At 41.7% G+C, this 13818-nt stretch overlaps 1 protein-coding gene across 4 annotated transcripts in view; it reads left to right on the top strand.

Annotated features, from left to right (window-relative positions):
* SLC26A3 (solute carrier family 26 member 3) overlaps nt 1–7212 on the top strand; it is a 30215-nt gene extending 23003 nt beyond the window's left edge. For all 4 annotated transcript variants that reach the window (XM_064422032.1, XM_064422033.1, XM_064422030.1 and 1 more), the window contains exons 16-21: nt 853–948; nt 1555–1788; nt 3497–3551; nt 4052–4197; nt 4974–5039; nt 5588–7212. In XM_064422032.1, coding sequence (XP_064278102.1) covers nt 853–948; nt 1555–1788; nt 3497–3551; nt 4052–4197; nt 4974–5039; nt 5588–5611 — 621 coding nt within the window. In that variant the 3' untranslated portion in view covers nt 5612–7212. The remainder of the gene's footprint in view (nt 1–852; nt 949–1554; nt 1789–3496; nt 3552–4051; nt 4198–4973; nt 5040–5587) is intronic.
* Nucleotides 7213–13818: the final 6606 nt, after the last annotated feature.

The raw sequence follows: 13818 nt of genomic DNA, 5'->3' as shown, positions 1-13818 counted from the left end.
CCCAGCCCAAACACAATTTGCACCATAACCTCCCCTTCCTGCTGCTCTTAGTGGGGAGCTGATAAGCAGTGACTCCCCTGAGCACTCATAATGAGCAGTTCATTCTTCACATGAGGGACTGAAACTGGCAGAGGAATAAGGGAATCTGACACATTTGGTTCTCCATGTGCTTGGCTTTCACCTCAGAAGAGCCTGAAGCTTTTTTTCTCTGAGGGCAGATGTTCACACCACTCTTTCTCTACAAATACAGATACTTCTAACACCTTTCTCCTCTACACACTAGATGGATGATGCAGAAGACTTGCAGGAATTCAGTATTTTAGCCTAATTTTTTTATTAGCCTAATTTGCCTGCCAGCTATTTCTGTTAAAACCAGCTCAGAGTTTCAAGAGGCATATGCAGGCAACATGATAAAATCTGGCTTCTTCGGGAAAAAGAATGGGTGAATGACCCACACTGAAGCCAGGAGGCACAAAGCAGATAGAAATCATGAGTTCTCAGATCTTGGCTACCTGGGTGACCACCTCATAATGCAGATGAGTAGGAGATCCCAGCACTGTGCCAGACTGCTGGAATTACTGGACTGTGCTAAGCACTGTCACTGCTATAATGCTGTCCATGCTGGTGTCCTAAAGCAGTACAGTTAGCCCTGCCTCATTTGCAGCCATTCCTGTAGACATCCTTCCAGCCTAGAAAGAGTCCTTGCTTGGAATTTGTGAAAAGTGGTAAACAACATCAATTCAAACTATGGTCATCATGACTGTAACAAAAAACCTTATGAGGTGCTTTGACCTTCCCCTGGTGTCACAGAGGTGTTTTTTTGTTTAATTATTCAAACTGTTCGTTTTGCAGGTTGGCTTCAACCCACTGAGAGTCCTGAGGAAACGCAATAAAGCTCTGAGGAAGATTAGGAAGATGCTGAAGAAAGGACAGCTGCAAGTGACACCGGTATGTAAGGCAAGCCCCCAGGGTGAGGGGGGTGTTAAGCAACCAAGCTCCCTGTTTTACATGGCAGAGATGGACCTCATATCCTCCCTTCTTAACTGGATACACCATACCCCAAGTTGCCACTTCATAAGCACATTTAAAAACCAAGATTTTAAATGGTTCTCACAGTTAGAGACCTAAAGATTTACCATAGGCAGAGCTTGTGCGTGTCCACTGGAGCTTTGTTTGGCAACAAATGGCAGGATCAGATCCCACAGAAGTGAATATCTTTCTGCATTAATGGTAGGATAAAGCAGGTTTTCTCCCAGCTCAAATCCTTCATGCCTTCTGTTGACTTATTCCAAAACTACTGAATTAAAATGTGTCTGGCAACTGGCTTCAGGAAACAATAAAAAACTGTCATTAAGTGATTATGATGATGATTAAATAATTTCCATATTTCTCCAGACAAGGAAGAGACAGAATTTTCCAGGTGGGTCCTGATCTGTATCATGGGAAGATCAGTTGTGCATTGCCATTACCCTTGCCCTTGTGTGAGAAGTACCACTACCCTGGCTGGGTATTAAAGAAGAGAACTAATGATGACATTTTTCTGTGTCAACACAGAAGGGCTTGATTTGCATGGCTAACCCTGCATATGAGTCAGAGGAAGAGTTGGACAACAACAAGATAGAGGAGCTGGACCAGCCCACCACCATGGCAGACTTGCCCATTCGGATCAACTGGGGCACTGACCTCCCCCCTGGCATCACTGTGCCCCAGGTCAACCTCCACAGCATCATTCTGGATTTCTCATCCGTGTCCTTCCTTGATTTTTCTGCCATGACAGTCCTCCGAAAGGTAATCACAATTCATAAGACAAACAGTGATCACATGAGAGAAAACCTTACAAATGCAGTTACACTTGAGGGATACGCATGAGCAAAGGGATGGTGCCCAGAGGAACCTGGGCAGGAGTGGGCCCACCTGAACCTCATGAAGTTCAACAAAGCCAAGTGCAAGGTGCTACAGGTGCATCAGGACAATCCCCAGTATCGATACAGACTGGGGAATAAATGAATTGAGAACAGTCCTTCAGAGGAGGAGATGGGGATACTGGTGGATGAGAAGTTGGACATGACCTGGCAATGTGCACTCAGAGACCAGAAAGCCAATCATATCCTGGGCTGCATAAAAAGAAGTGTGACCAGCAGGTGATTCTTCCCCACTCTCTGAGAGATTCTACTCCACTCTCATGAGACCTCACCTGAGGTAGGTGCCACCTGTGGGGTCCCCAACACAGGAAAGAGGTGGACATCTTGGAACAGGTCCAGATGAGAGCCATGGAAAGGACTAGAGGGCTGGAGCATCTCTCCTGTGAGGAAAGGCTGAGAGAGCTTGAGTTGTTCAGCCTAGAGAAGAGAAGGCTATGAAGGCTATACTATTAAGTGTGGCCTTTCCATACTTAAAGGGAGCCTATAAAAAAGCATGGAGAGGTACTTCTTACAGGGGTATACAGTCACAGGACAAGAGGCAATGGCTTTAAAATGAAAGAGGACAGGTCCAGGTTAGAATAAATCTTTTACTGTGAGGGTGGTGAAACACCGGAGCAGGTTGCCCAGAGAAGCTGTGGATGCTTCATCCCTGAAACGCTTCATCCCTCAATGGCAAGTTGGATGATGCTCTGAGCAACCTGCTCCAGTGTAAAGTGTCCCTGTCCAGGGCAGGGGTTTGGAACAAGATGATCATTAAGTCCCTTCCAACCAAAACCATTCTATGATTCTATTCTGTGTTTGTAGTGTGCTTCTTAAAGGCATTGCTACACGGGCTGGAAGGCCAGTGGCAAACCTTGAGTTTATATGAATTTGAATGTACATTTTCTATAGAAAATATTTAGGTAATAGTTTAAATAATCAATATAAATTGTCTTGGAATTAAAGTGTTGGCTGTGGTACCCTTTCTTCACCTGGTATGGTTTTGGGAAGCTTTGCAGAAATGCAGATATGAAATATGGCTTTAAACACCCAGCTGGAGTTGGAGCATTGGAGTTCCATTTCCGCTCCTGCTTTTGCTTGCCCGGGTGACCTTGAACAAAAGCAAAAGGCACAACATTTTCAACAGTAGCAGCTCCAGTTAACTGTCTGGAGATACAGAGGGTGTGTATTTCCATAGGAAATAAAGACCCATCATGACAGTGGGAATTATAGTTCTGCTCAAGCTCCCAGTTACAAAAATCTCCCCCAGAAGCTTGTAAAGTAATTTTCTTTTAGTTTCATGATGTATTATGTAGATACAACAAAGCCATACAACTTATGAAAGATCACCTTCTTCTCTGTGAGCTAAACCTTTTCAATACTGCCTCTTTTCAAAAGGCTGAGCCACCCCTGTCTGCAGCCATGTGAAGAGATTGTCCTGCCTCTATGTGCAACAGAATTTGAGTCTAGATCCACTTACCGTCATAGACCTTAAATGTCATAGAGTGGCTGGTATATTTGCTGTGGCTAATCACAGCAAATGGTAATCAGCAAGCCCAGCAGAAACTAAATGGTGCCTCCTTCTGGTTTAACAGACTCTGAAAGAATTTGTCCGGCTCGACATTGACGTTTACATCACTGGGGCATACGGTGAGTACTTGCCTTTGCTCTGGCTTCCCCACAGATGCCTTGTCCCACTGCCTCCCCTGCTGACCACCGAGTATGGCTGTGGAGGATCACCCAGTTTTACCTTCCAGTCTTGGATAGCAAACAGGTCCCACTAAGTGGAGGTGTTGTCTCTCCCAGGCTGTCCCCAAAATCCTGGGACTTTGTGTGATGGCTCCTTTTACCTCTGACCCCTGCTGTGTTGTACAGCTCTGGGCTGCAGGACCCACCATCATGCACCCTGGGCTAGGCATTAAGTAAGAAAAGGGGCTCCAATTCCTTCCTGCCTGGCATAGAGCAGGGAACTACTGATGGGCACTTGTGTTCCATCCTCTTGATGTCTGTAAAGCCAACTGCTCTATTAAATAAAACAGTGTATTATACCAGCAACTCCCGTGTTCACTCAGTGGGCATGCTCAGGATACACAATTTCTTCCTTTTTAAGGCCTGCAGGTCACTTGTGCTTTGATTTTGTTACCTCACAGAGGGCCTCCTGGACAAACTGGAGAGAAGTGCATTTTTTGATGAAGAGATTAAGCCATCCATGTTTTTCCTCACCATTCATGATGCGGTTTTACACATTTTGCTGAAGAAGGACATAGCCAACTCTCCCAAATTAAAGCTTGCTGAGGTAACACTACAGTCTTCATCTTTAATTATCTAAGTGCCGTTTTAGTATTGCCAGGCTCCCAGCAGCACCCTGCACAGCTACAGCTGTGTGTGCTACACTGTCTGTATTTTGAAAAAGATAGTCATTAAAACTCAGCTGGTCTCCAAGCAAATTGAAAAACAAGAGTGGCTCCTGGTTCAGGTGTGTGAAAAACCATTTGTGAAAGGAGTGAATAATTCCCACTGGTAGCTGGTCTGGCTGTGGACTTCCAGTCACCTCTTTGGGAAGAACACAGTGCCCATCCACCAGCAGTCCTCTGTGGTCACCCACCCAGCAGAGCCTGCTCAATTTGCTGCAGTGGCTCTTGAAAGGCAGACTTTATGCTGCTTGCATATAGGCTTTCCAGCCCTATCTGTCTTCAAAACGAGTGCTAAAGTGGTGTGAATAAATTAGTACTGCCAGATTTGGTGATGGCCTTTCTGGAAGTGTTCTTAAATCATGAGCAAGAAACGATCCCCTATACAATAAATGTGTTTAAATGTACCAGACCCAGAATGCTGCTCATGTGGAAACTGTCTAATCCCACTTAACTGAACTGGTCCAGATCTTCTGCACTTACCCAGAGATGCAGTGGAGGTCATAAAAGCCTGACAAGTGAGAGCTTCCTTTCTTCTATGTCAACATCCCAGGCATGTTCCAGAGATTTAAAAATCAAGACTTCTTTAGTGTGAAAAATTATAAACATTTAAAAAAAATCAATCAATTTCCTAACCCACAACTTCTTGTGCTCGTTGCAGGAGAAGGGCAGAAGCAGTGAGTGTGTCATCATCCCCAGGAATGGACTGCGCAGCCGGGAGTGCACAGTAAGGCTCTGGCTATGGCCCTCCAGCTGGACAAAATGCAGCCCTAAAAAGCTGCTCATGGGAACAGCTAGGTCAGATAACAAAAGCTGAGCTCCTGTTCACAGCTGAGCTCTTGTGTCAGCCCAGGGCAGGAGGACACCAGACAGTTTACTGATGGGATTTGGCTTAGGGCAAAGCCTTACTGGAGTAAGGCAAAGGCTGCCTCACCTGGTCTCCTCACCTGTCCACCATGGCTCCTCCATGATAAAGTCACTGGTAAGAATGGCCCTGTGGCAGAGAAGTCAACATTAGTCCAGTTTATCTAAATGTCTCAGGCAGAAGGGGGGTCTGGAGACAGAGATAAGGAAGGGACACATGCAGCCTTTCAGTACAGACAGAGAAGGGCTATCCAGCACAGGGCAAGCCTGTAAGGAGAGAAATGTCAGATCCCAGTCTTCCCACACAAATGCTTTAGGGGATCAAATATTTACACATCATTTACCAGATTACACCTACCCTGGCTATTCTGTACAGAATGTGGAATTTATTTATTTTTTTATTCCCTACAGATTCCAATAGAAACAAAATTTTAGACTTAATTTCCTAAGTATAACATCCTCCAGCAACACAATGTCACAGAAGAATGTGGATGCTGTGATGAGCATGAAGACAGAAGGATACTTTCAAATACCTTAAGAAGAATTTACTACATGTAGTTATGTTCCAGGTTTTGAAATGGGCTTGTTAGTCTTTATGTGTCTCTGTATATATAAATGTATTTATGTATATATAGAGAGGTTAAAATCACACAGATTTTCTTATTTCATACCACAGTTTGTAGACAATCTGTACAGTTACTTGAGAATCTATAAATATTTGAAATCTTATATTGGATACCACAGAATAATAGTTAAGACTGATATTTTATCTTCAGCATGTATATAACTTGAATAAAGTTTCTTGATGGTTTGTAAGATATTTAGTAGACTGAGTTAAACTTGCTCTCAGCTTACTACCCAAGCATAAGCACAGTGTACATAGTGACTAATGTATCTAATTATGAAGATTGTTCAGGAAAGACACAGGATTTTCAGATCAAAACATGATGAATTGGTTTATATTGGGCTTGTGTGAAGTGCACATTTATAGTGAACCATTGTATATACATATGGAGTGAACCACCATGGTTTCAGTGAGTCTATGGCTGCATTTGTCCATGCACCATCAGGGCAGCTCAGAGTCAGTGAGAGCAGCCTGTGACAGACTGGCCCCAGAGCCTGCCTGGAGGAGCTGTGGGTGTGGAGCTGCCAGGGGAGCAGGCTGAATTGCCTGGATCTATGGACAGATGAGCACAGGGCTTCAGCTCAAAGGATCTACTCTGATACTCTGCACAACTGCTGTCAATTAACCCCTGTTGGAAGCCTAAGGCTTGAAGATGAGCTACATCACAACTTCCAGAGAAGAGCACCCAATGCCCGCAGTGACAGAACTTCTAATTTCTCATAGCAAGTGCTAGAGGTATAAAAATCTTCAGCCTAAAGGAAAATTGAACAATTCCTGAAGTCTGAAAGAAACAGCACTCTGAAATCACAGGACTTTTTGGTTTTCAAAGCCTGGTTTTGACTTTCAGTCAAGCTGGAGTGGCCAGAAATGTGCATTTGGACTTGAAGAACAGCTGAAGGTAAGGAGAAAGTGTTCTGTACTACAGTTTTTGTCTTCAGAGTATGCAGGTGTTAAAAACAAAATCTGTAAAATATTTTCATCCTTTTTATATTATTTTTTAAAATCTGGAGTTATCTGATGAGAACCAAGCTCGGAGTCAGTATTAAAATTGAGGAGATTTTGAATATAGAAAGAATTAGAAGAGCTTGAAGACAGAAGTAGACAAATTCAGCTTTCAGGAAACACTCACGCGTTTGCAGATGAATAACAAGCTGTGTTTCTGTGGTGGGTGATCACTGCCTGACGTGGTGTGGGAGATGTGGCCCTTGGTGGCATCACCCCCAAGAGATGCTGCTCCCTGCAGACACCAGAGGGATGGTGAGAGCTGCTCATACCAACCACTGTTCTTCTGAGTGTGCCACGGCAGATTCACTGCCAAGTGCGTGTCGTGGGGCAGATCATCAGCACAGCAGTACCTGCAGACAGGTACAATTAGCACACTGCCAAAGTGCCCTTCCAATGCAGTCTTCCATTCATCTTTCCAGAACAAGAAAGTTATTTGGTCACTACAATATAAAAAAGACATTAAACTATTAAAGAGTGTCCAAAGATGGTGAAGGACCTTGAGGAGAAGCCATGTGAGGAGTGGCTGAGGTCACTTGGTCTGTTCAGCCTGGAGGAGGCTGAGGGGAGACCTCACTCAGTTACAACTTCCTCACGAGGGGAAGAGGAGGGGCAGGCACTGATCTCTTCTCTGTGGTGACAGTGACAGGACCTGAGGGAGTGGCCTGAAGTTGTGTAGGGGATGGTTTAGACTGGATATTAGAAAAAGGTTCTTTGCCCAAAGGGTGGTTGGGCACTGGAACAGCTCCCCAGGGCACTGGTGACAGCACCAGCCTGACAGAATTCAATGCTCTTGGGCACATGGGGCGACTTGCAGGGATGGTGCAGGGCCAGATTTGGACTTGATGATCCTTGTGAGTGCCTTCCAACCCAGCATATTCTGTGATTCTGTGATACTGTGCAAAGCACAGGGGAAATTTCACTCTAAATACTCTGAACTTCAGGACTGAGCTCTCCAGTTCAAGAAAGATGAAATCAAATGTAAATGAAGAAAATTGTTATGAGGATCTTGGTAAAATGGAGAGCCTGTATCTAAGGACTGGCAAAAAGAGAAATAGATACAGGGATTTAACCTAGGATAGAGGAAAAGTAATGCAACATAAAAAAATAATTTGTCCTGTAAGGGGGAAAAATGAACTGGCCCAACTTAAACATTAACAAGATATTAGAAGATGGTTCCTCATTTTTAAAATGGTGAGATCCTTTCCAGCTGCAACAAGAGGAGCAAAAAACTAAGCTGCCTTTAGGATGAGATGTAAAAATGTTCATGAAAATCATGATACCACATCATACCAGTGTAATATGAACTGTCAGACTCAAGCTGCTCTTTTCAGTCCTGTGCTCACATGCACCTATACAGACCCAGGCAAACATCCCCATCAAAAGCAATATATGAAGTGTAGTATCTGGTGGAATCTCACATATTGCACTTCAAAACTATATGGGATTTTTGGACAGACTTCAGGTTAATAAAAAAGATTATTTTCTAAATTGCACATCTCAGAACAATTAATTTCTATACTAATGGCTTTTCTGACACAGCACAGTGCCACAGAGGATAAATCTTCCTTCTGATACTATTCACCTTAAATGGACATGGTACATAGACAGCCTTGGCCAGAGAGCTTTGCACTCCCATGTCACACATCCCTACCAGCTATTTGCCATGTTCTTAAATCACCCTACTCCTTCTTTTTCAATGTTGTACCAGCAGCAATTGCACTTCTGATGCTTTATGAGATATTCTCTCCAGGTACTGGTTATTTCTGCAACTCTCTGTTATTCCAATACTAGCATTTTTCTCTAATGCAGATTATAACATCTTGTGGGACACTGTGCTGATGCTGACTGCTCTATTTTTGAGACAGGGACCTTCAGAAACCTATTTGGGTTTCTAAACATCCTGCACTGGCCGCTGTTGCAACTCAGTTAGAACACTACCATACACTGAGTTTTAGTATTTTACTCAGGAATTAATCAAAAAGGCAAATTCCATACCTGCTTTTTGGAGAGCAGACAGGTATCATGTTAATACCTCATCACATATCCTGAGCCTATTTCTCTTCAGCAGAGTACAGACACTTTGTAACTAAATAACAATTTTACAGACAGAAGAGGGATGGAAAATGGAGAAGCCACAGAGCCAGTGATGTTCAAGCCTACTCAAGCCTGATTATCACTTTGCGGTGAAATGTGAAATACAGAAACAAAAAATTGTTTGTTCAATGTCTTAGGCCCAATGGAGAGTGGATTATAACACGCAAACCCATATTTTTTCCATTTCAAACTGAGTTCCTAAGAAGGAAGAAGTATCTTAAGCACTGCTGTACCAAAATGCTACTCACAGTTCCCCATTCCTCATCACTGTGCTCAATGTGGAGAATTTGTTCTCTCAGTCTGTATGCATTGCTCCCTTCTGCTTCCTAAGAAGATGCCTGAAAGTTTACCTGACCCAGAAATGGCAAAGGACATGTTGAGCTACAATCATCAGCACTTACATGATTTTATTTAGTGGAGGAAATAATTCATCATAAATTATCTTGAAGGTGTGTTCAAGCATTGGCTGTCACAAATAAAACTGAAGAAAACCCTTGATGACTGACACATACTTCTATTTAGTTACTCATTTGAGGTTTTTGCCCTAAGAAGTTATGCTGAAGTTCTTTTGTTTCTACATAATTCTAATTTTGTTTCTACATAATTCATTTCTACATAAAAATGGAAATGTCCCTGCCTGCCCACAGACATTACCACTCTTCCCATGACCAGAAGTGTATCACACTGAGTCCTACTGGCACTCAAGAATCACTTGAAGTGTATTATCAAAATTGCTCACTGAAGTTTCATAATGGCTGAGCTAATTTACCGGCTTCCTGCTGCTATTCCACCCACACATTTCTGGATGAATGCTGCATTTTTAAATACCTTAACTTCTTGCATTTGTGAACTGAGTCTACACTGAAAATAAATTTTAAAAAAGAAAAAATTAATGCCTCATACTCAAGAGAAAAAACAGATCCCATTTAGAGTATGGAAAGTTTCTAAAGTTGGTGTCTCATGGCTAAGTCAAGAATAAAAGGGGATTTAAACATCCTTATTTTCACTCACATTGCCCAAATTCAGCCAGTTCAGTTTGCAAACTGGACAGTGTGAATCACCAGTGTGAGTATAATACATCTGAACACAAAAGCTCAAAACCTCACAATTGTGAAGGGACAATTACTGTATCAAGATGATTTATGAATTGCTAAGAATTGTTTTTAACACTATAAAATAAATACAAAGGGAAATACAACTTGTATAATGCTCATATTTACTTTAGAAATCTAATCAGGATGAAAATGAATCCAAACCTTGCACTACAGCATTTCTCTGCTGTACTGGACTCTGTGTCATACATACAAAAACTTCAAACTTATTTCCCATACATTCAATATTCCATTGCAGCTCCAATCCACAGTGCTCCTCCAGTTTGCCAGGTTTGACAGGACCTTCTGCTGTGAACCTGAGCCTGCTTTTGTCAGCAGCCCAGCAATGCACACAGAGAGAAACAACTCAAAATCAGACACAAGTTTTACAGAGCAGAAAACAGTCTAAGAAGATAGGGGTGTTCTCAGACTTGATCCGCAGGGAAAGCATATCCACAAATGTGTTTTTGAGAACACCTGACTTCCACACCTGACCTCCACTAAGGGGAAGACAGTTTTCTCCCTTGCTATGTGTGCAAATTCAAAAGTGGAGTTAGGTAATAGTAGAGTTACTTCCATTTCAGTTTGTAACAATCAGTTTTTGACAGTCTTTGAGAGCAGGAAGTGAAAAGAAATGGAAACAATTAAATGGAAAGTTAAAATATGGGTTAAGTTAACAGCATTAAAAAAACCCTACCACAAACAGAAAGTATAGTTCTCACAATTGGTCCCCTGGTTATAAAGTATGCATGGCTGCAGGCAACTCTTTAAGCAAAGTTAGAGATAGAATCAAGGATAAAGTGTAAGGAGACAAGCATCTAAAGCACAGATGTTTTCAGGCCATCTGCTGATGCCCTTTCATTCCATGGTGAACACAAACCATCTCAAACTCTCTGTCATTGCTTATGTGACATTGTTAGAGCAACCTGCAATGGCTGACAGATTTAAATGTCAGAGTTCTCTTTAAAGCCTGAGATCTGCTTGGCAATGCTTCGGGAAGGAGATCACTGCCACAGACAAGGATATTTATTAAAAATAAACATAATTAATCAAATTCAAATGTTTGTCTTTACAGTAAGAAAGAATCCAAAGAAATCACATCTCACCATTTCTAACTCTGTCAATTACACAATTAAATACAACACATGAATTTTGTAACCTCTCAGTAAAATGATCAAGTACTTATAAAAAAACCAACCCAACCAACAAATCAAGGGAAAAAATACCATAAAACATACACAAAACCCATAAACTAATTGAAAAGACAGTTAAGACAGGGTTTAAAGCAGAGGAAGCATTTTTAAACTTTGTAAATATGGAAACATCAACGGTGCCCTTAGTTACATAGGTAATAGATTTTTATATATAATCTAATCCAGATTTAATAATTTAAAAAATATATTTAAGTCTTCCTCTTACAAGACAACATAGAAATTTGACTCAAGTCCAAGACCTGCCTACATAGCATGACTTTTCAGCTAAGTTCTCTATCACAGACTTTTGGTCCATGGTCATTAACCAGCTCAAGGGATCCCACTGATTTTTTGGGTAATACATCATTGTCCCTATGACATATGTCACCTTTGTTTCAAATATAGAGGAAAAAAATTCTCATGCACTGTCTACAGTGACAATGATAGAGATACATTCATCTCCACTGCTTCTTGATAGAGCAAAAACTGCTGTTTTCCCCTAATCAATTCATCTGCCTCAGCATTTTCAGGAAAGCACTTTAACAGTAACTTCAATAGCTTTGGACACATAACTATTTTGAACTCTTCATCTGGGTCAAGAGATGCGAGAACACAAAGCAGAAGCTTGCAACCTGACTTACTTCAAAAACACAGCAGGGTGGAAAGAGTTGCCTCATTTCTTCATCACCTGTGACTGTGGGTAGTGGCTCATTCCAGAATGCCTGATTTTCCCAAACCCAGAGCAGGGGTGGGGTGGACACACAGCCCTCCCTTGGGACACCACGCGTGTCCCAGCACAGCGAGCTGGCAGCTGGAGCCCTCTGAGTCCCTGCAACGCAGCTGGGCTGGGCCTGAGCTCGGCTTGGCAGAGGCCAAGGACAAGAACGTGACACGCAGCTTTCCTCGCAGATGAAGGACAAGGATCTGACACGCAGCTTTCCTCAGAGATGAAGGACAAGAATGTGACACGCAGTTTCTTCGCAGATGAAGGACAAGGATCTGACACGCAGCTTTCCTCACAGATGAAAGACAAGAATGCGACACGCAGCTTTCCCCGCAGATGAAGTCACGTGCTGTAACATAAATGTGCCTCCTCCCAGTCAACTTCACAGTGACAGAAAGGGTCCTCAAAAGTTCCTCGTGTGTTTGTTAGTTACTGAAAGAAAAGAGTGCTGGCAGAGCCATTTTTGCCTTCACGTGCACAGAAACAGTAAATTTTCAACCAGCCCATCTCATAGCACACTATCACAATCAGCCTCTTTTTCTTCACCACTGTATTTTATTTAAAATTACTTCGTTTTCAGAGCAACCAAACCAAATAACTCTCTCTTAGAAAGAAGTATGTTACAGCTAAGCAGATTCTCAAGCAGTTGACACTTACTAGCCATTTGCATACCCCAGAATTTATTTGTATCCTGTCTCTAAAGAAGTATTTACTTGAAAGGCAGTCTAAAAGATTTGGCCGTGGTCACAAGGAAATCAATGGCAGTCAAGAACAGAATAAATCTAAAGAGCCCTTGCTCTACCAATTAAAAATGTGAAGTTTAGACATAAAAATACAAAATTTGGAATGTTGCACTGTCACAGCTCTTTCATAAATTTAACATTTATGAATCTGGAAAATAATTTTTATAAAATAAAAAGTAACATTGAGACTTTAAGATGGCTCAGATTATTTGAAAACAGTAGGAAACTACAAACTTTAAAAAAATCCCAAAGGACTTAATCTAAAAGCACCACTGCCAGAAATGTGGCATTTGGAAAAACAATGGTTTAGTGCAAATACTGGTAAGAAATTGAAAGATAAACACTCCAACCAACCGACAGTACTGTCTTGTTAGTGTCTGCTTCTGCTACCAGCTGCACTAAAAAGGAACCTTCTCATTTTATATTATGTTTCTCTTTAAATGTATTCTCACAAAACAAAAATATTGGACAAAAACAGACCTAAAAGCCTGCATTTATATTGCTAGTTTTTGAGAAAAGCAAAACACCTAATCAGTGACTGTTCAGCTAAACCCGTATCACAAAACCAAAACAGATAAATAATGTGTACCTTTTTATTTCTACACATGGGATTTCAGACCACTTTTCTCATATTATCCAAATGGGAAGTTCTCCTACTGTACACATTACATAAAGTAAGAGAGGCAAATGTGGCTTCCCTGCCTAAAAGAAGCTGCTTTTCATGGACATGGCAAGCCAGTTCACAGCCACTTCCACACAAACACAGCCATAGGTAAACACAGTAGTTTGAATTCAACTCCACTGAGTAGCTTACATGTAAACAGAACCCTCTGAATCAAAACTAGCTTTAAAACAAACTCCAAAAACTCAAAAAAAAAAAAACCAAAACCCACAATACATGGTTTCATGTCATGCCCAAAGCTCTATCTTTGATAGATTCATTTTGATGCATAAAGAAAAAAATGGAAAAGCTGGAATGTGGTAAATGCAGAATTCTGCATGTCTGATTTCTAGTGCCAAGAATTAATTACAGCCTGAAATCCTCATGAGTAACAGTAAATAGCAGTAGGAGAAATATTAAAAGTTCCTTTAATATTTCACTACATTGCTGTTTAGAAGGTATATGTGTTGAAATGGTGTCCCAGAACTATGTGTATGTTAACTTCA

Source organism: Passer domesticus, chromosome 5 (genome assembly GCF_036417665.1).
Source record: "Passer domesticus isolate bPasDom1 chromosome 5, bPasDom1.hap1, whole genome shotgun sequence".
NCBI lineage: Eukaryota > Metazoa > Chordata > Aves > Passeriformes > Passeridae > Passer > Passer domesticus.
Note: the sequence above shows the minus strand (reverse complement) of the source record. Positions and strands in the feature narration are given on the sequence as shown.